The sequence below is a fragment of the Labeo rohita genome, chromosome 11 (assembly GCF_022985175.1).
Source record: "Labeo rohita strain BAU-BD-2019 chromosome 11, IGBB_LRoh.1.0, whole genome shotgun sequence".
In the NCBI taxonomy this organism is placed as follows: domain Eukaryota; kingdom Metazoa; phylum Chordata; class Actinopteri; order Cypriniformes; family Cyprinidae; genus Labeo; species Labeo rohita.
In genome coordinates, this window is record NC_066879.1 from 25,057,599 (window position 1) to 25,081,597 (window position 23,999).

The window sequence follows — 23,999 nt, forward strand, 5'->3', positions numbered from 1 at the left end:
GCTCCTCTTCCCATCCCAGTTCCACCTAAACTTGCAGCCGCAGCACGCTGGTCCACAATAACAGTCCAATTTAACCCTCACACTGGAATATCGGAAGAAAACTCACCATCAATGGACCAGAGGGAGGCTCAATCACTAAGAGGATCAGTCAAAAAGAGGTGCCAACTTGAATTAAATCATCTGTCCACATGCACATTGCTACCCTTGAGAAGTGTTGGCTCATCATTTCAGTAACCCCTGTCTCGCTGGATGCCGCCGGTGGAGCTGACCTTATGAGTTACAGGACTGATACGGTGGGCGAGGGAAATGACCAGAGGTCTAGGTTATGACCACACAAGAGTCTGGCAGTAATGAACACATCTCCGGGAATGGCACCATCATCTCCAGTCTTGTTTTCGCCATCTCTCACCCAGCGGCCCCCCACCAGTCCTGGGAGGAGGCCACCTTCACCTTTCAGATCACCCTCTCCTTCTATAATGACTTCACCTAAACTATGGCAGAAAGCTGCGATATCACGTCTAGCTGAGGAGTTCTTCTGGATAGGCGGAAGTATTGTTGCATCGCCGAAATGGAGAATGGGCCAGATAGGTAAGAATTAAAAAACCAAATGCACTAATCCCATATTTTTACTCTTTTCTTTCACTGTAATTGTTAAATGATCTAATGGTGCTGGGTTTTATTTCAACATTTCTAAAGTGTTATTATTTTATACTTTTTCAGTTTTATGCTTCCTTTGTATGTTAGGTATTTTGAGTGCATTTCATATAATAAGACATTGTCTTAAATTATTGGCCATCGTGAGAAATGCACCTTGCGGCATATGGACACAAACAATCCGCAGAGATTAGACTGACTAGCTGTGTCACATGACTCCTCTGTCCTTGATCCGCTCCTCCAAAGCAACTTTTTGAAAACACACCCTGAATAGACTGTTAAAAGTAATCTTTAGTGACTTCTAGTCCATCACCATGTTATTTTGGCATATACGCAAAAAGTAGCAGAAAATAAAAGTCGTTATAATAATATATCGGTAGCCTATAATTCATAGTATTTCGCCTTAAAATTATTTTGATTATTATTTTGAACATCTGAAAGATGCCGCCGTAAGAGTTCGTCGTCATTCTAGTATTGTTTCCATGATGCATGCAAGCAGACAGAAGACAACCTTATGAACCTGTGTGTGCGTGACGCAGCTGTGTAATCTGATTGAGAAGATACTTGATACATCTGCGTGGACAATTAAACTCTGACATTGAAAGGATTTTCTTAAAGGTGCATTCAATAAAACATTTTCTCATTAAAGAAATTCATATTATTTTTAAAAATGTAGGGCGAGAAGGGTGACCTTACGTCCACTTTTTCCCGAACATGACCTGGTCGGGATTTCTAAATTGATTAATCCGCCCGCGTCTGGGCTTTGGCTGCTGTTGCTTGCTAGCTACTTTCAATGGAAAGTAGCTAAAGCCTGCTTGAAAAGTTGCTAAATTATGCTAGATGATATCATACACTAATTAGCCTATCCATCTAATTTTTAATTGCAGAAGTAAGCTGTTTTCTGATAATGTGATAGCCGGTTCATTAGCCGCCGTAGGGAAAAAACGAGAAGAATAACGAAGTGAAGTAAATGGTAAAACTGTTTGCACTACAAACCATTGTGTTCATAATTAAGATAATACATTAAAGGGAATCCTGGGTACTGCATGGCTTAACATAATGTAAATGATGTCTCTTACTGAAATATGTAGCAGAAAACCCATAAAAGACTCAAAGGAGAAATCCACTTCCAGAACAGCAATTCACAAATAAATCAATTTCATCCAAGATGTTCATGTCTTTCCCTTGTCATTATGGTTTTTCCAAGATGATTTTTTTGATTGGTGCCCTGATTTTGTCTTTCTGTCTTCAGCCGAGGAAGAAGGGTCTTATCTAGAGAAACAATCTGTCTTTTTTTTCAGAAAATAAAAATTTGTCTATTTTTTAAGCACAAAAGCTTGTGTAGCACAGGCTCTGGGATGCACGTTTACGTGGAACTACAGGCCCAGTGTTTACAAAGCGAACGTGCAAAGAAAGTGCAAGTAAGTCAAACGCTGTTTACAAACAAACAGGAACAACGATGTCAGACGATTCTAAAGTTGTAGGAGAAAATAAGATGGAGTTTTTCACCATTCTCTACCTTTTTTAACAGACGATGAACTTAGACGTGATTTGTAGTAGTGATGGGAAGTTCGGATCATTTTACCGACTCGTTTACCAAAATGAACAAATCTTTTACGGAGTCATTTCATTCATTTCGTTCATTTTAGCAAAATATAATTAAAATTTTACTATAATGCTATAAGAAACAAAAAAGATTAATTAATTGTTTACCTGGGTCTTTAGTCTATGATTAGCTCACCTCACCTCAAGTTTTCGGGTTTGAGTCGTTCGTTCATCACTGGACAGCCCCATAAGATGAACAAACAACTCGAAAAACCCAAAGACTCGAAACAGGTAAACTAACTCAAGTACAGAGCTAAATAGATGTAGCGCATGCGTGACTGAATGAATCACTCCCCGAGACGACTCGTTCTTCCTGAGTCACATTAAAGATTCGTTCAAAATAAACGAATCGTTCAAGAACGACCCATCACTAACTCATAGCATCGTGAATGTGCATCCCAGAGCTTGTGCTACACAAGCTTTTGTGCTTAAAAAGTATACAAATTTTTATTTTTCGAAAAAGATAATCTACTATATATTTTAGTAAGAGACATAATACCCAGGGTACCCTTTAAAATAATATGGGAAAACACACCAGTTTGCAATATCAAGCAGCAAAACGAGCTGTTTTGTACAGCTAAAACTAGCTGGAAGTGAATGACACCGGAATCCAGACACATTAAATTTACAAATTGCCATGTCCGCTCTTACGGGTAGATAAGGTGGATAGCTTTTTACATTTGTTTGCCTCTCCGTGCTCACATACTGTATTTAAACGAAGCCAAATTTTCAATGAAACTGTTTTCATTGATACATTTTTTGTTTCAGTTGTCAGACAACAGGATGAATATGAAATAGTGACTGAAACATGGCCAATTAAGACTAGCTCTCCCTTCCAAGAACTAAAATCCTGATTTATATTCGAGGCTGTTCTATGATTTTGGCTATATTTTCATGTAAAATGATTGCTGAAATTGGATCCAACAGAATATCTTTTAACTGAATGCTCTGTTCCTCTCAGCCACTTACTGAACAGAGCAGATGCAGAGAGAGGTGTGCACACACTAGGAAAGCAAGGCCTTGTGCATGTGCAACAGTACCGACGAGTCTCCGAAAATAAATGTTTTTTTTCAAGAAGTCGCTAGATTTGTCGCTAGACGCTTTTTTCCCTTGCTAAAGGGGTCTAAAAAATCATTAAGTTGGCAACACTTGGCAACACTTAGCTAAGCTCTCCAGGACACTGGCCCTTCAGAACTAAGTTTGGTGACCCCTGTGTAAAACAAAGCCAAACCTGGATGTTTTAGGCCATTCAGAAATCCCAGCCAGGACATGTCCCGGAAAAATAGACAGTCACAATTCATAATAGTATGTTGTTTATCATGTGAGCAGCCAAATGCTACTAATAAAACTCCTCTTTTGGTTTTGCAGTGGAGAGATGCATTTGCAACATGCAGGCCGGGTCTCAAATGATTAAACTGAGAGGAAAATCCAAGGCTCTGGTGCGCCTCTTCTACCTAGATGAGCACAAGTCCTGCATCCGCTGGAGGCCCTCCAGAAAACATGAAAGAGCTAAAAGTGAGTTAGATAGAAAACTACTTGTGCTGCTGAGATACACCAGCTTATGCTTGTTATTCTGTCATGAATTACCCTCAAAAACCTGCAAGATCTTTGTTTATCTTTGAAACACAAATTAACAATGTCCTTACTACCTTTCTGGGCCTTGAATAGTTCCGTTGCTGTCTGTGCAGGGTTAGAAAGCTCTCGGATTTCATCAAAAATATCTTAACTTGTGTTCTGAAGGTGAAAAAAGGTCTTGCGGGTTTGGAACGACATGAGGGTGAGAAATTAATAACAGAATTTTCATTATTGGGTGAACTTTCCCTTTAAATCCTGTGACAAATGCAGTTTGCTGTTCATGTTCAATATTTCCTTTTGAAAGAGGAGGAGAATCAACCCTTAGTGGTGCCTGTGTTAAAACAATGAGTCAAGAAACAGATGTTGAAAATCACGGCTGATATTACATCTGGTTCATTTGTCATAAAAAGTAAACAAAAGGTCAAGTTCAGCACACTGCATTGTGGGACCCAGTATTCCAGTAAGTAAGCTCTGGTCTGTACTATTTATCTGGGTATTCCATGCATACAGAAAATTCATATAAAGTGCACAGTATACATATTATACATTGAAGCAATAGTAAGGTAGAACGCTATAAGAGTTCTTGCTAGGAGGGAATAGAGCAATAGAGAGTCAGTTACCTGGATGCACTGCCATATTGGTGATACGCGAATGTAAACAACAGTATTGATTGCATGGTTATGTACTACTGAATACGTTGTTCTGCTAATTTATGCTGTCTAAACCACGAGAAAAATGTGTGGAAGCTGCTAAATCATATAGAGAAGGGCTTGGTAAAGGAAAGGGCATGATATTTTGACAAACTAAAGTTAATAGGTAGTAAAGATACGTACAAGCAGTATTAATTAAGATATTAGCCTAATATGTCACCTATCCGACTGGAAATGATAAGAACAAAAACAAATGTTGTCACGATTCTTGCCCTGGAAATCCTGGTTCAGTTTGGCCAACCACAAATGGCTTTTGTTCCTCAGACAGTCTTCTGCACACTTCTCCTTGATTTGTTATAATAGTTTGGCAGTTTGGCAGTACTCCAAATGTTTTTTTCCTGTCAAACTGATTAGTGCAGGCCAAAACATGACAATAATTGACCATTTTCAGCAGCAATAACCAGCAAAATATGAGAGTTCTGTTCGGTTCAGTGGCACTGTTTACATTCTGTGCCGCCAATATGGCCGATTAATGACGTGTCGTGAAAACACTCTGTTTTCATTCTAGAGAGCAAATGATTTTTGAATCAGTATTTTTGCTTCATTAAGAGAAGTACATTTGAGCATTTGTACATATTGTTTGCTGAAAGTTATTTTTGTCAACATTTAGGAGTACATTAGCATATGTAGCTTCCAGCTGAACACATGTGCTAAATTTGATTTCATGGGGTCTTAATGAATAACCAGTGCAAACATCTGGATTGGATAGTATTTTTACAGCAGTATTGTCTCCGGAGATCATTCTGTCAAATAAAAATGCTTTGTTCAAGTCCGAACCATTGAAAAAAAAGAGCACTGCACTGTTTATTCCTGTTCTTGTTTTACTCAGTCACCATAGACTCCATCCATGAGGTCTGTGAGGGGATGAGAACTGAGGTCTTCAGGCGATTTGCCAACAATAACTTTGATCCAAACTGCTGCTTCAGTATTTACCATGGAGACCACGTGGAATCTCTCGACTTGGTTTCCACGAATGGAGAAGAGGCACGGACCTGGATTACTGGCCTTAAATACCTCCTGGCAGGCATCAGTGATGAGGACAGTCTGGCGAAAAGGCAACGTACACGAGATCAATATCCTTTTAATTGTGTCCATTGAGGGGGAAGGGTGACGGTCAGAATCCACCCATAGCTCCCCCACGTGGCCTTTTTCAGTATGTGCAAATTGTGATATATTCTATGAGTGGATATTTCCTTACATGTTGTTGCAAATGGTTGAGACAGACCTTTTCAGAAGCAGACAAAAATGGAGATGGGAATCTGAGCATTGGAGAGGTTTTACAACTGCTCCACAAGCTCAACGTGAACCTTACAAAGCAGAAAGTTAAAGAAATGTTCCAGGTACATTGTATACATCTTGTCAGCATGCAACATTTTCAGAAATCTGGTTTAAATTTAACAAAGGAGAAAAAAGTTCATATTCAAAATACGTACCAAATAATATTTTTTTGGGGAGTCACCAACTACAATTAATAGAAAGTTAAAAAGAATAGCATTTATTTGAAATAGAAATCTTTTGTAACATTACAAATGTCTTTACTGTTACTTTTAATTAATTTACTGCATCTTTGCTAAATAAAGTTTTATTTTTTAAAGAAACTTATTGACACCAAAATTTTGAACAGTAGAGTATATACTGTATGTCAGTTCTGTTCCACAGTTTGCATGCACAAAGCTGCCATTGAGCAAGCAAACAATCATGCTAGCTTGAATGATCATATCAAACACACTCTCCTAGCTGGTGTTTTTGAAAAGTTTAATTCTACTTTCTGGTATTTTTACAGAGAAAGTCTTCTTTAAATATTATCATTGCCACATTAAATTGGTATAAAACACTTTCAGAGTGCTATGAGCAAGGATGCAGATGAGTACGCTCAGTGAGTATGTAACATATGGTTCACTTTGAACAGATGGCGTTGTCTGAAACTGTTTGAGGTCTTAACTCAAGAGCCTCTAATCCTTAGTGGAGACATATATTTCTAATGCAACCAATACCATAACACTACTTTCACTAAAAGTACAAACAAAAAATAAAATAAAGCGTTGCTTTCTAAAACACCTCTTTCTAATTTAAGTGTGTATCTGAATATAGACTTGAATTAAAATAAATGACAAGTTCAGTCATGAAACTCTAGATGGTGCAGACTGATGGGTTGTTAATGCAAAATGATAATATTCACAGCATTAAACTACTTGGCACAAGCTGACTGGTTCACGTTGCATATGCAGCCAATAAGCTTGTTGCTTAACATTTACATAGCTGGTTAGCATTCTTTAGAGCATTTCGTAGCGTGCTCTCTGAAACCCTCCACCTCCCCAGCTCCACCTGTATAGATCTGCTACAGGTTATTATATATGCTGCTTGTACAGCACCGATCTGCAAATGTATTGGCAGTAGCTAGTTCCTGTATTCGCTTTGCAGCAGTAATAACCAAAAGCAGCTGCGTAGCAGATCTATTTCAGCAAGACCTAATACATTACCATGCTAAAATCTTCAGAGAGTTGTTATGATTGAAATGTAATAAATAAATAAATCCACCAAAACCTGTGACAATATGTTTGTCTTTTAACCAAGACCTACATAATGCACATTATAAATGTTTAAGTTTATGTTGTACACAGTTTTTTCATTTCAAAGAAAACTTTGTGCATTTACAGGAAGCTGACACTGATGAAAACCAGGGGTCATTGACGTTTGAGGAATTCTCTACTTTTTACAAGCTGATCTCAACACGCCGAGATCTTTACTTACTGATGATCACCTACAGCAACCACAAAGAGCACCTGGACCTGAATGACCTTCAGCGCTTCCTGGAAAATGAGCAAAAGGCTGGTGTGATTTATTTTGCATGTCTTCACATAGTTATTTGTTAAATGCAGTGCCCTCCACTAAGATTGGCACCCTTGGTAAATATGAGCAGTGGCAGCTGTGGAAATAAATATGCATTGTTTATCCTTTTGATCTTTCATTAAAAAAAATCACAAAATTCTATACCCAATACAATAGAAACTGGGGGGGAGGGTGTTCATTATGAAATAAATGTTTTCCTGTAGTTCATGTTGGCCACAATTATTGGCACCCAATTGCTGCAAAGTCCTTTGCCCAAGATAACAGCTCAGAGTCTCCCCTATAATGCCTGATAAGTTTGGAAAACTTAAAACTGTATTTCATACAGAATAACCATGTTGGTGCTTCGTTTCTTCAGTTCACCCCACTGATTTTCTACGGTTCAGGTCAGGGAACTGAGACAGCCATGGCAGAAGCTTCATTTTGTTCTCAGTGACACATTTTTGTGTTGATTTTGATGTTTGTTTTAGATCATTGTCCTAATGGAAGATCCAGCCACAACCCATTATAAGATTTCTAACAGAGGCAGTCAGGTTTAGATTTTTTATCTGTTGGTATTTGATAGAAACCATGATGCCATACATCTGAACAAGAGGTCCAGGAACTCTGGCAGAAATAGGCCCACAACATTAAAGATTCAGCAGTATGTTTAACCGTGAGCATGGGGTACTTTTATCAATGTTTGCACCAAACTCTGGTGGGTTAGCATTTAAAAAGCTCTTTTTTAAGTTTCATCTGACCATAGATGAAACAGTCCCGTTTGAAGTTCTAGTCATGTCTGACAACTGAATATGCTGGAGTTTGATTTTGGATGAGCGAACAGGATTTTTCTTGAAACCCTATTAAACAATATGTGGTGATGTAGGGGCTATTTGACATTTTTAGGCTTTCTGGCCCCTAGATTCAACTAATCTCTGGAGTTCTTCAGATGTGATCTTTGAAGAGTCTTCGGCCACTTAAACTTTCCTCCTAAGTGTGCATTAGCACAATATAGACACACGTCCTCTTCCAGGCAGATTTGTAACATCTAACAACTTCTTAATTATTGCCCTGATGGTGGAAATGGGGGTTTTCAATGCTTTAGCTGTTTTCTTACAGCCACTTTCTGTTTTGTGAAGCTCAGCAATCTTGTTCTGCGCTTCAGAACTATATTCTTTGTTTTTACTCCTTGTGATGGATGATTGAGGGAATTTGGCCTTTGTGTTCCTTATATTTATAATCCTGTGTAAAAGGAAGTCATGGCTGGACAACTTCATGCCCCTAGTCACCCTGGTGTGCTAAGATTTGCTCAGAGATATTTTACTCATAATAATTTCTAGGGGTGCCAATAATTGTGGCCAACATGAACAAGAGAAAAACATTTATTTCATAAGGAGATTTTCCCCCCACTTTCCATTGTTTTACTTCAGTGAATTTTTGGAATGAAAGATTAAAAGGATAAACGATGCAGATTTATTTCCACAGCTGTGTTTGCTCATATTTACCAAGGGTGCCAATACTTGTGGAGGGCAGTGTATGTTGCTCTTTTGTTGGACATGAACCATCATATTTGTAATAGGTATATGCTGTTTTTTCCTAGATGGTAAACGTGACCAAAGAGTACTGCAAGATGATCATCAACCAGTTTGAGCCATGTTCTGAAAACCAAACACATATGGTGCTAGGGATTGATGGTGAGAGACTCTTTCTTTGCTTCATCTTTTTATGTTACTAACAACATTTTTATTTTAGTAACAAGTTATCAAACAAATTACAACGCTGTTACTGTTACTGACAATAAAATGTGGCATTACTATAATGTGGCGTAATATATATAATGTTCTACTTCTGAGGTAAATTCTGGCTTTTTCCTCTTAGCACGTCTTCTTCCAGAAACGAAAATTAGCCAAGATGAACTTGATGAATGTTCACATTTGTGATGTGGGCGTTTACCGCGTCTCACGTGGATGTTTAAAATTTAAAAAGCAAAACCACTCGTAGGTGTGATTACATTTGAGATGAGTTTAGACGGGAAAAACTGAAGCTCGTGTTGGTGTCATGTGGATTACTTCATCAGAGAATATTTGTTTTCAGCTTGTCTTCATTTAAAAGTCTTTCAAGCTTTCTATACATATATTGCTCATGTCTGTAAAGCACGTATTTGCAGAGATGAAGGTTGTTTTTTATTTACATCTCTGTGAAGAGAGGTAATGGAGACAGAGACGGCAGAGAGCGCACCCTGTTTTTTTATTTATTTATTTTACGAAAGAACATTGTTTTCTTGTTATTATGACTATACGCAAATAAAAGTAGACCCTTTGCAATTTCCCTTTAATTACCCTTTAATTACTTTTTTAAAGTAACGTTCCCAACACCGGCTATTGTATCACTGGACGTTTACCACATTTATCTTGCTTTTTAAGGTTTCACCAACTACCTGCGTAGTCCTGCAGGGGACATCTTCAACCCAGAACACTATCAAGTGAATCAGGATATGACACAGCCGTTGACGAACTACTATATTGCATCGTCTCACAACACCTACCTGACTGGAGATCAGCTGCTGTCTCAGTCTCGGGTTGATATGTATGCGTATGTGCTTCAGGCAGGCTGTCGCTGTGTGGAAGGTAGAAATACTTCTCTCATCCTAAAAGCTTGTAGTCGACATACTGTGGATCAAAGTGAATGTCTTTTTGGATAACGTATTGATCAAAGTAAAATACATTTAACAAAATATGTTATCCTTCAAGTGACAGTCTTTCTCTGCCTCTCCAGTTGACTGCTGGGATGGTCCTGATGGGGAGCCGATTGTGCATCATGGTTACACACTTACCTCAAAAATCCTCTTTAAAGACGTTGTTGAGACAATCAACAAATATGCATTTGCCAAAACTCAGTAAGTGGTATTTTAGGAGTTTTTAGGATTCCAGAAATTCAGAATACATATAACTCATATAATTATAATAATAATGATAATAGTAAAATAATAATATAATACATAATTTAATATAAACTAATTCTTCCATTATCAGATATCCAGTGATCCTTTCTATAGAGAACCACTGCACTGTGCCTCAGCAGAAGAAAATGGCTCAGTACCTCATGGAAGTGCTACAGGACAAGTTGGACCTGTCAAATATAAATGCGAATGAGTCCAGGCGTCTGCCATCACCAGATGTTTTGAAAGGGAAAGTGCTTGTCAAGGTGAGGTAATATATTACTCTTGTCATGGAAAACACTGTGTAAAGTTGGAAGTACAATTTTCTTTAACCAAATCGTGGAAAAAAACTGACATTGCAGTCCTTTCCAGGGAAAGAAGCTGCCAGCGAACATTGATGCTGATGCAGAGGAAGGAGATGTGTCTGATGAAGACAGCGGTGAAGAGGAGGAGGAGGAAGAGGAGCAAATGAATGGAGATGTGAGTATGTGAGAATGTTTCTGCAGTAGAAGAATTGGGCTATTACCCCTCTGGACTGTGTTTAACTGAAAACTGCTGTGTTCCGGATTACAGACCACAGAAGGAACAGCAGAGACGGGCGATGAATCAAAGAAACGCTCACGGAGGTTGTTCATGGACAGCTTCAGGCGCAAGGTCTGCAAGGACTTTCCATTAGACGTATTACGTTTCCAGTCAATTAGGAAAAAGAAATGTCACAAAAGCAGCATTATACTGTTTAATGTTATAATGTTCCATAATCTGTGTTTCAGAAGAAAAAACGGGTCAAGTTAAAAAAGAAGCCCATGCTGAGTGACTCTGATAATGAGCAGGAAATTCCAAGCAGTAATGATAAACAGGTCATCAACTATGGCAAGTGAGTATTTCAGAAGATATGGTTTGTTGGTAAATTTCTGTAAAATTTACACTAAAGATCTGATGTTGCCTGAATGTCAAAAAAAAAAAGTTCAAGACAGCATTTTGTTGCCTATTCATGACTGCATATTTGAATAGTTCAATAAATGTTAATTAAGTAACCTAAAGCATAACATAACTCCCCAATTTACATCACTGATAACTAAAAAAAAATATTTAACCATAACAAAGAATTTTATAGTATTGTTATGGGAGCCCACTGAATTAAAATGTAACTTTTTTTGACTTTTTATCCCCAAAAACCTTTTTTCTTGCAATTCTGAGAAAAAAAGTCAGAATTGCGAGTTAATTTCTCAGAATTGTGAGGTTATGTTGCACAATTGTGATTTTAACTCCCAATTTCAAGTTTATATTAGGCAATTCTGACCATTTTTCAGAATTGTGAATTTATCTTAGTTTTTATGATGCAATTCTGAGAAAATAGTCAGAATTGTGAGATGTGAAGTCACAATTACCTTTTTTAATTTTTTATTCAGTGGCAGAAACAGGCTTCCATAGTATTATACGGCCTGTTACTTGAAATAAAATAAGCTGGGATAAAATATATAAAAAACCTAAACTTATCTTATTTCAGCTAGCTGCTAAGGCAGCATTTCTCCTTTTCATTTAGTTTATCTGGTAACACTTTCTATTTGTCATCATTTCTTAACTACATTAGTTAAAGGGGTCATCGGATGCAAAGTTCCCTTTTCCTGTTGTTTGAACATTAATGTGTGTTGGCAGTGTATGTACAAATCTGCCCTATAATGATAAAAATCCATGCAGTGGTTTTTAATTAATCCGTAAAAATAATATTCCCTTTTTCAAATCGAGCTATTCTCAGATGCACCGACACCGTCACACCGACAGAGGCCACTCCCACGATAGTTGATTGACATGAGCGTCTTACCTCGGATCAGCTGTAACAGTCCGACCTCCACTGTTTCAATGCTGGAGCAGGGATGTAAATTAGACAAGAATATCTCAGATTGAGCGATTGAGGTGTTGTGTTGCTGGATGTAATAATGAACACAGTGGTCATCATTTACTCCCGACATCTGAGCCGCTGAAGATGCATTGGATTACATTTGTTTGTGAAGTGAATGTGCCTCCGGATCTACATAAATGTGTCTATGTTTGCGCAAATCATTCCTGATCCAGCTTCACCTACAACAAAAGTGAGTATAAGGTGTTTTTTATGAGTCTCTGCAGTCACCTTTCCTAATAACATGCTAGTTAGCAAGTTTAGTGGCTAAATGCGGCTAAAGTAAACAGGCTCGTCACTCCACAGAGAGAAGAGAGGGGTGGGGCGAGCAGAGCTCATTAACATTTAAAGCAGCCTTGACCAGAGCCGGATGATTTTTGCAGAGCTGATTTTGGCAAGATAAAAAGGGTGTTGTTTTACACAACCATTGGGAATTTTTAACCAAAGTATATTACAGACTTTTCATTAAGACCCTAAAGAATCTTTAGAACTTGTGGAAAATGGGCATCCGATGACCCCTTTAACATGAACTAACAATGAAAAATACTTGTTAAGCATTTATTGATCTCAGTTCATAATAATCGCAACATTCACTAATACATTATTAAAATCCAAAGTTTGTTTGTCAATATTAATTAATAGACCTGAGCTAACATGAACTAACAATGAACAGTTGTATTTTTATTCATTAACATTAAAAAAAAAATACTGGAACAAGTGTATTACTCATGTTAGTTTATATTAGTTAATGCATTAATTAATGTTAAATATTAAACCTTACCATAAAGTTTATCATTACCGTTTATCTTGATGTACTAAAACAACCTAAGACTGAAAGACATATTATAAAAAACATACATAACAAAATTACCAAAACTTTGACTAAAATTTAAAATTAAAATATAAAAATAAAACAAATTCATATTATTAAAAAAAACAATATATATAAAATATATATATATATATATATATATATAATAGTATCTTATACTAAACTAACTCTGTTTTTCAGTTTTTCTGTTAAACATATAACCTATAATTTTTCACTTTTGTCATTCTTACAAACAGTTTTACAGTGTATGTTACAGTGTGTATCTAAATCTGTGCAGGCTAATGATAATCCATGTTTTATGCAAATTTTTTGCAGACGGAGGAAAACAATGAGACTTTCTCGTGCCCTGTCTGATCTGGTAAAATACACAAAGTCAGTTCGAGTTCATGATATTGAAACTCAAGGTAAGGCAAATTTGAATACTGTTGCAACCTGAATAATATCTACATAAGTGATAAAATCACTCCATGAGCACAAACTGTGGAAGAGTTTTTCATGTTATGCCTAAACAAACTGCATGTGTGTTGCAGCATACATGTGCAGCTGGCAAGTGTCCTCCTTAAACGAAAGCCTAACTAACCAGATTCTGCAGCTAAAGCCTGCCCAGTTAGTTCGCTTTAATCAGCGACAGCTCTTACGAGTCTACCCTTCCAACTACCGTGTTGATTCTAGCAACTTCAATCCTCAGCCTTTTTGGAATGCAGGATGTCATTTAGGTATGAATTAGCTTTTTTTCCCTTTAATCTATTATGAATAATTTACTTTCTAATTATCATCAAAGCCTGTTGTTTTTCATTAATGATGAAACAGCGACGATTTTGATTTGAACAGCGATGGATCCTTGCCGGCAAATGGTTTTCTCTTGTTTTTTTCAAATTTCACAGTTGTGCCGTGCATTTGTTTGAAATATTGTTTCATCTTTCCAGTCGCTCTCAACTATCAAACAGAAGGCCGTATGCTACAGCTGAACAGGGCAAAATTTGCAGCGAATGGAAACTGCGGCTATGTACTGAAGCCAAAATGCATGTGTAAAGGTAAGTTGATGCCTCTGGAGTACAGACAAAAAAGACACATTTCTTTGATGCATTCTATTTATTATTTTCTTTGAAAGGCAATTTTCACCACACATAATGATTGTGCTCAGGTGCCTTTAATCCTATGCTGGAAGACCCTTTGCCAGGACACAGGAAATCTCAGCTAGTGCTCAAGATAATTAGTGGCCAGCAGCTACCGAAGCCAAAAGACTCCATGTTAGGGGACAGAGGAGAGGTGAGCTCACTCATGCTGAAAAGAAAATACGTAATAATACATAACTAGCTGTTTGAGATTGAATGTTTTGTTGTCCAGATCATAGATCCCTTTGTGGAAGTGGAGATTATCGGATTGGCTATTGATTGCAATAAGCAGCAGACAAGAGTAGTGGATGACAATGGTAAGTACAAAGCTGGATTTCGCAAACAGAACTTGATATTACTTTAATGAAACCTATATAGGGTTAGTGGTGATTTAATGGGTTTTTAGTGGCTGATACTCAAACAGAATGTGCTTGTAACTGTTTTTCTGATGTAAACATACATTCTTTGACTGTTCCGTCATGTCTGGTGCTTTTTTTGTGTTAATTATTTTACCTAAAAAAAAGCCAGATCATACAAAATGCATGTTATTTTTTATTTAGTACTGACCTGAATAAGATATTTCAAATAAAATACTTTTTGCCTGCTGCTCTTTAGAAAAAACCTTCAGGTCCATCAAATTCTTTGGTTTTTCAGCATTTTTGCATATTTGAACCCTTTCCAACAATGACTGTATGATTTTGAGATCCATCTTTTCACACTGAGGGAAACTGAGAGACTCACACGCAGCTATTACAGAAGGTTCAAATGCTCACTGATGCTTCATAAGGAAACACAATGTATTAAGAGCCGGGGGTGAAAACTTTTGAATTTGAATATCTGTAAATTTAACTTATTTTTTCTTCTGAGTAACATGTAAGTATCTTCTGTAGCTTCTGAAGTACTAAATGAAAAAAAATATGATATTTAGGCAAAATAAGAAAAATGTACACATCCTTATTCTATTCAAAAGTTTTCACCCCCTGTCTCTTAATGCATTGTGTTTCCTTCTGAAGCATCAGTGAGGGTTTGAACCTTCTGTAATAGTTGCATATGAGTCCCTCAGTTGTCCTCGGTGTGAAAAGATAGATCTCAAAATCATACAGTCGTTGCTGGAAAAGGTTTAAATACACAAAAATGCTGAAAAACCAAAGAATTAAGAGAATAGCTTACACAAAAGCCAAATCTAACACATTGCCCATGTTTTAATGCCACATCAACAGGTTTTAACCCCATGTGGGAGGAGACACTAGTGTTTACACTGCATATGCCTCAGATTGCCTTAGTACGCTTTATGGTTTGGGACCATGATCCAATTGGACGAGACTTCATTGGACAGAGAACCATAGCATTTAAAAGCATGATGCCAGGTAAATTACACTCCAGTTGCTGACGGAGAATTATATATATATATATTTATTTACATTTATTTACAAGTTATTTACATATATTTACAAGTCAATAATTCATTCAGCCAGCCTTACATTATTTCCTGGTTCCACAGGCTATCGACATGTTTATTTAGAAGGTATGGAAGAAGCATCTATCTTTGTCCATGTTGCCATTAATGACATCACAGGAAAGGTAACTTTTTATTGGAGTTTTTTCTCTTTTGCATAAATGTGCAATACTGCTCACACGTTTGGAATAAGTTTTTTAAAAAAGTCTCTTATGTTCATCAAGACTACATTTATTTGATCAAAAATACAGAAAAAAAAGTAATACTGCAAAATGTTATTGCAATATAAAATAATGGTTTTTATTTTCATATATTTTAAAATATAATTTATTCCTGTGATGCAAAGCTGCATTTTCATCAGCTGCTACTCCAGTCTTAAAGTGTCACATGATCATTCAGAAATCATTCTAATATGGTGATTTATTATTAGAATAATCAATGATGGGAACAGTTCTGCTGCCTGAATACTTTTTTTCAGGATTCTTTGATGAATAATAACAGTATTCATTTAAAAAAAAATAAAAAATTACTGACCCCTAACTTTTGAACAGTAGTGTATATTGTTAGAAAAGATTTCTATTTTAAATAAATGCTGTTCTTTTTAACTTTTTATTCAAAAAAAGCTGAAAAAAGTAAAATGGGTTCCAAAAAAAATATTAAGCAACACAACTTTTTCCATCACTGATAATAAATCAGTATATTAGAATGATTATTGAAGGATCATGTGACCCTGAATACTGGAGTAATGATGCTGAAAAATTCAGCTTTGATCACTGCAATAAATTACATTTTTAATGTATATTAAAAAAGAAGAATGTTGTTTTACTTTGTAATAATATTTCACAATTTAACATTTTTTTCTGTGTTTTTTATCAAATAAACACAGCCTTGATTAGCATTAGAAATTTATTTAAAATACATTAAAAATCTTACTGATCCCAAGCAGTGTAGCTTTCTCGTTGTTAACGTTATAAAAGTGTCAGGCTGATATATTTATTACCAGGTCAAATCAAGCAATGCAGTGAAGCAGCTAATCCAGAAAAACCTTATGCAGACCTCTGAAGATGGCACAAGGACATCTTTTGGCCCAAACTTCCTTCGAAAAGGTGCTAGAAAGACCCAAACAAATGTGAAGGGCTCAGCCGAGTGCTACATCAAAGAGGACTTTCTAAACAGACGTTACAGCGATGACGTGAGCTCGAAGGACAGCAGGAGCACCTCACAATCTGAATCTTTGCTCAGAGGAGCTCAAAGCGAACCCCTGAGAAGGGCCCATAAGGTCTGTTTTCAGGAGCCAGGAGGATCTCATGAGGCACGGCGCCGCCTGTCCTCCATCACATGCTCTGGTGGAGCAGGAGTTGCTATAGGCTACACCAACTTAGTTTTTGATTCAGAAACAGACATTCAGACTGCTGTGGTTCAATCACACCTTGAGGATACCAAAGAGTTGACTGTTCCAAAACAGAATAAACAGGAATGTGAGTCTACAGATGTAGCGATATCTAAGATGAAGGTTCCCGCTTCTACACAGAATAATCAGCCCTCAGGTGTTAAATCTGTCACTGAGGCTTCAGAGCAGGAACCTGAGATGTGTGAACCTCAAGAGCATCAGTCAGAACCTACACAAGTGTGTGAACCCTTAAATTTCCATCCAGTACCTGACGGAGTACTAGATCCTTCCAGTGGAGTGTTAAACACCAGAAACGTGGTGCTCGGGAATAAATTTGGACGCTCTTTAGATGGTAAGCTTAACCCTCAGTGGCAGCCGTTATCAATCCCTGCAACCCCTGTGCTAAGCAGACGCAGGAACGATCCAGACGCACCATCTTCCAAAGATTCCCCATTTAAAGGACGCAGATCACAAAGCGTCCCAAGACGCCGTCCGCCCTCGCCGCCAAACACACCCCATCGCGTTAGGAAAGACTTCCTCAACCAGTACCCTCTCCCTCAGTGCAGTTACTCTGCACCCAAAAACTCTTTTCCTAATAACCACAGCCTCGCTGAGAGTGAATCAAGCAGCCTAAGTAGTTTGGACAGCCTTGACCTGAGTACTCTGCCGTCCCGTTTCCCTGACAACCAGCAGCAGACAATGGGCACACTGCAGAGGGAAATGAATGCCCTGTTTGAGCAGAAAATGCGTGAGATTCGTTGCCATTCGCCACTGTTTTTCAGAGGTAAGTCGTAAGAAACGTGCCTTTTCTGTATTTTTAATGTTCTTTTCATGCTTTTTGAGTGAAAAGATGTTAATTTGTGGTGGGGTTTTAATCTTTTTTTTTAGAATCATCAACACTGTAGAAAAAACACGCATGTGAAATCTAAGAAGAAACAGAAATAACAAAATTCCACAATGCGATTACAGACATGGACAGATGCTACAGGAAGAAAAGCAACTGCATAAATACATTTGTATTTTGAACAAGAATTATCTTGTTTAAATCTTATTAATTGGCTAATGCCATCTGGGCTCATAATTCATGTTTTTTTCTAAAGGGTTACATTTGGTCTTTTGCATTTGGAAGCTGCATTTCACAGTTTAAAGGGGTCATCGGATGCCCATTTTCCACATTTTGATATGATTCTTTAGGGTCTTAATGAAAAGTCTGTAATATACTTTGGTTAAAAATTCTCAATGGTTGTGTAAAACAACACCTTTTTTACCTTGCCAAAATCATCTCTGCAAAAATCATCCTGTTCTGGTCGAGGTTGCTTTAAATGTTAATGAGCTCTGCTCGCCCCACCCCTCTCTTCTCTTTGTGGAGTGACGAGCCTGTTTACTTTAGCTGCATTTAGCCACTAAACTTGCTAACTAACAGGTTATTAGGAAAGGCGATTGCAAAGATTCATAAAAAACCCTTTTACTCACTTCTGCTGTAAGTGATGCTGGATCATGAATGATTTGCGCGAACATAGACGTGCTTATGTAGATTGGGAGGCGCATTCTCTTCACAAACAAATGTAATCTACTGCATCTTCAGCGGCTCAGATGTCGGGAGTAAATGACAACCACTATGTTCATTATTACATCCAGCAACACAACACCTCAATCGCTCAATCTGAGATATTCTTGTCTATCTTACATCCCTGTTCCGGCATCGACACAATGGAGGTCAGACTGTTACAGCTGATTTAGGACAGGTCTGAGGTAAGACGCTCACGTCAATCAACTATCGTGGGACCTCTGTCAGTGCTACGCCACACCGAAAGGCATCTGGGAATGGCTCTCTTTGAAAAAGGGGATATTATTTTACAAATTAATTAAAAACCACTGCATGGATTTTTATCATTATAGGGTAGATTTGTACATACACTGCCAATACACATTAATGTTCAAACAACATGTAAAAGTGAACTTTGCATCCGATGACCCCTTTAAAACTAAACATACACTGCCATTCAAAAGTTTGGGATCAGTAAGACTTTTTTTAAACAAGTCTCTTATGCTCCTTGGTGCTGCATTTACTTGATCAGAAATACTGAAAAAAAAGTTAATTTACATCGTAATATTATTTCACAATTACATTTTTTTCTGTATTTTTGATCAAATAAACAGCCTTGATGAGCATTAGAAACTTCTTTAAAAACATTACAAATCTTACTGATTCCAAACTTTTGAATGGCAGAGTATGTTTCTTCTCTTGTTTTAAAAAACAAATGCAATTACACATGTGTTAAATCAGGTTTATTAATTCATTAATATACATGGTGCCAGAATGCATACCTTTTTGTGACCGTAAGAGTTTTTTTTTTTACATAATTTTATGTATTTTTCCCATGTTTGGATTACAAAACAACTGTAATATGTTACTTGTTTCACTTTTTCATAGACATTTTCCTTGCATTTCCTCTGGTGTACAGAATTTGTTAACAAACATAAAATCAAATTTACTCTTTGTTCAGTTGTCTGCTATCTTTGTCATTCATTAGCAAAATAGATTTCATATTTAAGATTTAGACTCATAATGCTGGTCTAAAAATCTGTTTCAAGATGGAATGCATGAGAATAATCTAATACAGAGATTTTGCTCCAAGATTTAACTTAAAATGTGTCTCATTGCAACATCTTCACTGAACAGACAAGTAGCTTTATTTAATGTATTAAAATCTCTGCATTTAAGTACATCTATATAAATCAGTTAAAATATAAAATGTTAAAAAAAAATATAGGATTATCTAACGTGGGAAATAGTAATAATGCCTAGCGCCAGATAATGTACAAACCTATGAACAGTAAAGTCATTCTGCTATGTAAGACTTGCATATTACATCACTGTTGTTGAGCGTTTTATGGCTTGTTTTTGTCTGAAGTTTCCTGGTCTCCCTTTGTGTTGGTCATTCTCAAACGCTGGCTCAGCTCCTGAGTCAAAACTGTGCAGCAGGATTTCTGTATGGATGAGAACAGGTTTATTTTCAGTGTAAAAACACATATGAAATTGTGCTACTGTACAGTTGAAATCTGTGTTTAAGTAACAACAATGAAAAACTGCAAATGTTCTTGGTATGGTAGTTAATTTAGATGTTTGTGTGTGTGTGTGTGTGTTTATATTGGCATTACTTGCCTTTTGCTCCCCTGCAGTGCTGCGAGACTTTGAGGTGAGTTCAAACAAGGAGAGCAGCACTCCAATCCCAAGGCCTATAGCCAGAACCAGGAAGATGCCCTTCATGCTATGGGCCCTCAGAGACGAGCCTTTGGCACTATCCGGTATACAGCTGCTGGCCCACCACTTAGTGCGCAGATACGCCAGCTCACCAGCTTCACTCAACTGCAGAATGGCCACACTCAGGTTCTTCAGCATGGGAGATCCTGTTTCAAAACATACTGTGGCATTAAAACCATTCGCTGCAGACAAAACTGCAGAAACATCAAGGTGTCTGGTGCCTTTCTTCAAACAAATAATGAAATCATTTTTGGGTAAATGTAAGGCAATAGCTCATGCAAAAATACGTTTTTTTCACCCTGAGGCACCCTCAGGAAATTTAGCGTTACATCATTTGCTCACCAACGGATTCTCTGCAGTGAATGGGTGCCGTCAGAACAAGAGTCCAAACATACCCTGTCTTAAAACTAAAAAATAGTTCACGCAGACCTAGACAAGTGGTGCATTTGAGGTTAAAAAGTTTAAATTGTCAATTTGTTTTGAAAATGGCTGATCATTTTTGGTTAGATGAGACCCTTTTTTCCCAGCTGGCATTGTTTGCAGCCCTTTGAAACTGCATTTTGGAAGTTCAAACTTGGGGGCACCATTGAAGTCCACTATATAAAGAAAAATCCTGAAATGTTTTCCTCAAGAAACATAATTTCTTCACGACTGAAGAAAGACATAAATATCTTAGATGACAAAGGGGTAGGTAAATTATCTGTAAATTTTTGTTCTGGAAGTGAATTACTCCTTTAATGATGGGTTTGTTTCTTACAAACACGCAGCTTTTCCTTTTAATAGATGGACTGGAGTGGTGTGGATTACTTGTGGATTATTGTGAGGTTTTTATCAGCTGTTTGGACTCTCATTCTGATAGCACCCATTCACTGCAAAGGATCCAATTGTGATGCTAAATTTCACCAAATTCACTAAACTCATCTGCATTTGGATGGACTGAGGATGAGTACATTTTCACCAAATTTGCATTAATGTATAATAATCTTTATTTGCAACTTTGAAAAATCATTTTTACAGTGTACATCCATTAAAAAATGCATAATTATGTTCGTCTCACCAAGAGGAGTTACAATGCTGTAACCTCTCATCCCGATAACCTCATGTGCCCGGACCAGCTCGCAATGCCGTGCCACAGCCAAGTCCAAGGACACGGATTCTCCAATAAAAGCATAGTTTCCTTCCTTTGCTCTCTGGACACCCTCATCCATGGAGGACACGAAACTCTTTCTCCGCTCCATGTGCTCGTAGATGCGACGGTAAGCTGGATTATTTGAGTTCTGTGCAAAAAGAAAACACATTAGAAAATCTTTTCTGTAACATCTGGCAGGAATGAATTTGAGTAATCAGAAAAAGGTGCAGATATAATTCATGTGATCAGACCTTGAAGAAAGCGAGGGTAGAGGAGCCGGAAAGTGTTCCATATTCTATTACGTCCTGATTAGCCAAGTCCTCGAAACCTTTAATCATGAGCGGTTCAGAGTCGGCCCCCTGAGAGGAACTAAGGCTGGAAAAATAACAGGCCAGAAGCACGACAGCAAACAACCACCAGGTACAACTGATAACCCTTCCTGACACAGCTTTAGGGTGAGGGCCTGCACCTGCAGAAAGCAAAACAAATGAGAGGAAAAGACATTATCCCTCCAATATCAATGACTGAAAAGTAGTTTTGATGGAAAAATAGCTGCAGGCAGCAATAAAAGGCCAAGCACACCAGTGAAATATACCTTATAATGCTGACTATACAGTATGTGGAAAATACATTGTAGGGGTGCATATTTCTCTTTCTAAACACAGGTTTAAAGGATATAAGTATATTATGTATACTCTAAAAAATGCTGGGTTATTTTTTTTTAACCCAAATGCTGGGTTCAGCCCGTTGATTCATTTTATTGGGTTATTTTTAATATTTTTACCCAGTCACTGGGTTATTTTTTAACCCAAATGCTGGGTCAACATGTTGGGTCATTTTATTGTGTAATTTTTAATATTTTTTACTCAGCTGTTGGGTAAGTTTTCTGTAACTAAGTTGCTGGGTCATTTTTAACACTGGGTTAGTTTTTTCTACCCAATGGCTGGGTTGAACCTCCTGTCTCTTGACAAAACAGCCCAGCTGCTTAGTAACAGTCAGAGCGCAGGCTTTTTGAGGCCTCTACAGGAGAGACTGGTTCTCAGCGCTGCTGCGAACTTCAGGCCGTGGCTTTGCGTTTCACTTGTAGATGAAAGATGCCCACAAACAAACAGTACTGACATAAAAAACATATCTGATTATCAAACTAAATTAAATTGAGTACAATAACGAGATTTAGGCGACACACCGGCATTAGAATTAGCGCTATTTCCGTTAAAACGATTATAGAGAGCGGTTGAATACACTAAAATTAAAATGCTACTTTTAATTTTTTTTTTTATCTTAAAATGCTTGTTAAACGCGTTTAAATGTATGTAATACTGTAAACTATGTTGTATTCACCCAAATAAATGAAACTTGTCTTGTATTTTGTAAATGTAAATTTTGCCTCTAGTAATTCTGTTTTTTTATAAGTTACAGTTTATTTAAACCAGCAATATAGTAATTTTTAAACTTTAAAATAAAACAAAATAACCCAGCATGTGTCTGTCCAGCATTTACCCAGCGCTAGGTTGTTTTTAACCCAGCCTTTTTTTAGCATGTAGGAGGTACAGGCATGAAATTTAGCAGACTCTGTTAAGGGTAAGGCAGTGATGACATTTTCCAAGTATTGTTTTCTTACATCAAAGCATCTTTAAGACAGACCTTCACTTCCTTTCTGGCGTCTTAAGTAGCACATTTTTTAAAGGATTTATCCACTCTCAGAATTAAAAATTTCTGGATAATTCATTCACCCCAATGTCATCCAAGATGTTCATGTCTTTCTTTCATCAGTCAGAAAGAAATTAATGTTTTTCAGGAAAACATTCCAGGATTTTTCTCCATATAGTGGACCTTATTCCTCATCTGAAATCATGTAGAGCCCTTTGAAGCTGCATTAAAACTGCAATTTGGACCTTCAGCTTGTTAGCTCCCATTGAAGTCCACTATATGGAGAAAAATCCTGAAGAAAAAAGACATGAACATCTTGGAGGATATGGGGGTAAGTAAATAATCAGGATTTTTTTTATTCTGGAAGTGAACTAATCTTTTAATGATGAACTGAAATAAGTTTAATTTGAAGCATTAAAATGACATGAAATGAATAAAACTAAATCTAAAAAAATAAAACCTAAATAGTAATATAAAATAAAAAAAGGTCTAAAAATTGAAATAAAGCTGAAATAATATGAATATTATATTAAAAACAAGTTTAAACTGAAGCATCTAGAAATAAACAAAAACAAAAATTGAATTGAAAATGAAATTAAAATAAATTAAACCTAAATAGTAATATTAAAAAAAGGAAAATAAAAACAAAAGCAACTAACAAAATTAAACTAAAACTGAAATGAAAACTGAAAAATAAATAAAAGCAAATGCTAATTCACAATAGTAATGTGACGTAGTGAATGACATAAATATTAATAAAAGTGCCATAATATTAATAAAACTTTAATAGTATATAAATACTACTAAAATAACACTCATGGACATGATGTAAGCATGCAATTTTACGCCAAATCCTACTTGACCACTTGAAATATAGATTGTTATTGTAGAAAAAATGTATATGCACTATTAACGCACAAAAAGTGATTATTGTGAGGCTTATTTTGAAATCATTTT

The 23,999-nt window shown here is 36.9% G+C and overlaps 2 protein-coding genes across 2 annotated transcripts in view; one reads left to right on the top strand and one right to left on the bottom strand.

Annotated features, from left to right (window-relative positions):
* Window positions 1–19,617, top strand: plch2b (phospholipase C, eta 2b). Its single transcript, XM_051122522.1, has 21 exons — window positions 1–588; window positions 3,628–3,774; window positions 5,374–5,616; window positions 5,754–5,884; window positions 7,202–7,372; window positions 8,971–9,064; window positions 9,794–9,997; window positions 10,146–10,266; window positions 10,403–10,574; window positions 10,681–10,788; window positions 10,882–10,962; window positions 11,079–11,182; window positions 13,353–13,441; window positions 13,568–13,753; window positions 13,964–14,071; window positions 14,182–14,306; window positions 14,385–14,469; window positions 15,373–15,519; window positions 15,654–15,733; window positions 16,612–17,782; window positions 17,887–19,617. The coding sequence occupies exons 1-21, from the start codon at window positions 351–353 to the stop codon at window positions 17,901–17,903; spliced, it is 3,822 nt and encodes a 1,273-aa protein (XP_050978479.1). The 5' UTR covers window positions 1–350; the 3' UTR covers window positions 17,904–19,617.
* Window positions 19,273–23,999, bottom strand: part of si:dkey-183j2.10 (probable glutamate receptor) — a 9,428-nt gene continuing 4,701 nt past the window's right edge. The window contains exons 7-10 of the mRNA XM_051122524.1: window positions 21,644–21,861; window positions 21,321–21,540; window positions 20,165–20,409; window positions 19,273–19,989 (exon numbers count right to left, since the gene is read on the bottom strand). Coding sequence (XP_050978481.1) covers window positions 19,891–19,989; window positions 20,165–20,409; window positions 21,321–21,540; window positions 21,644–21,861 — 782 coding nt within the window. The 3' untranslated portion in view covers window positions 19,273–19,890. The remainder of the gene's footprint in view (window positions 19,990–20,164; window positions 20,410–21,320; window positions 21,541–21,643; window positions 21,862–23,999) is intronic.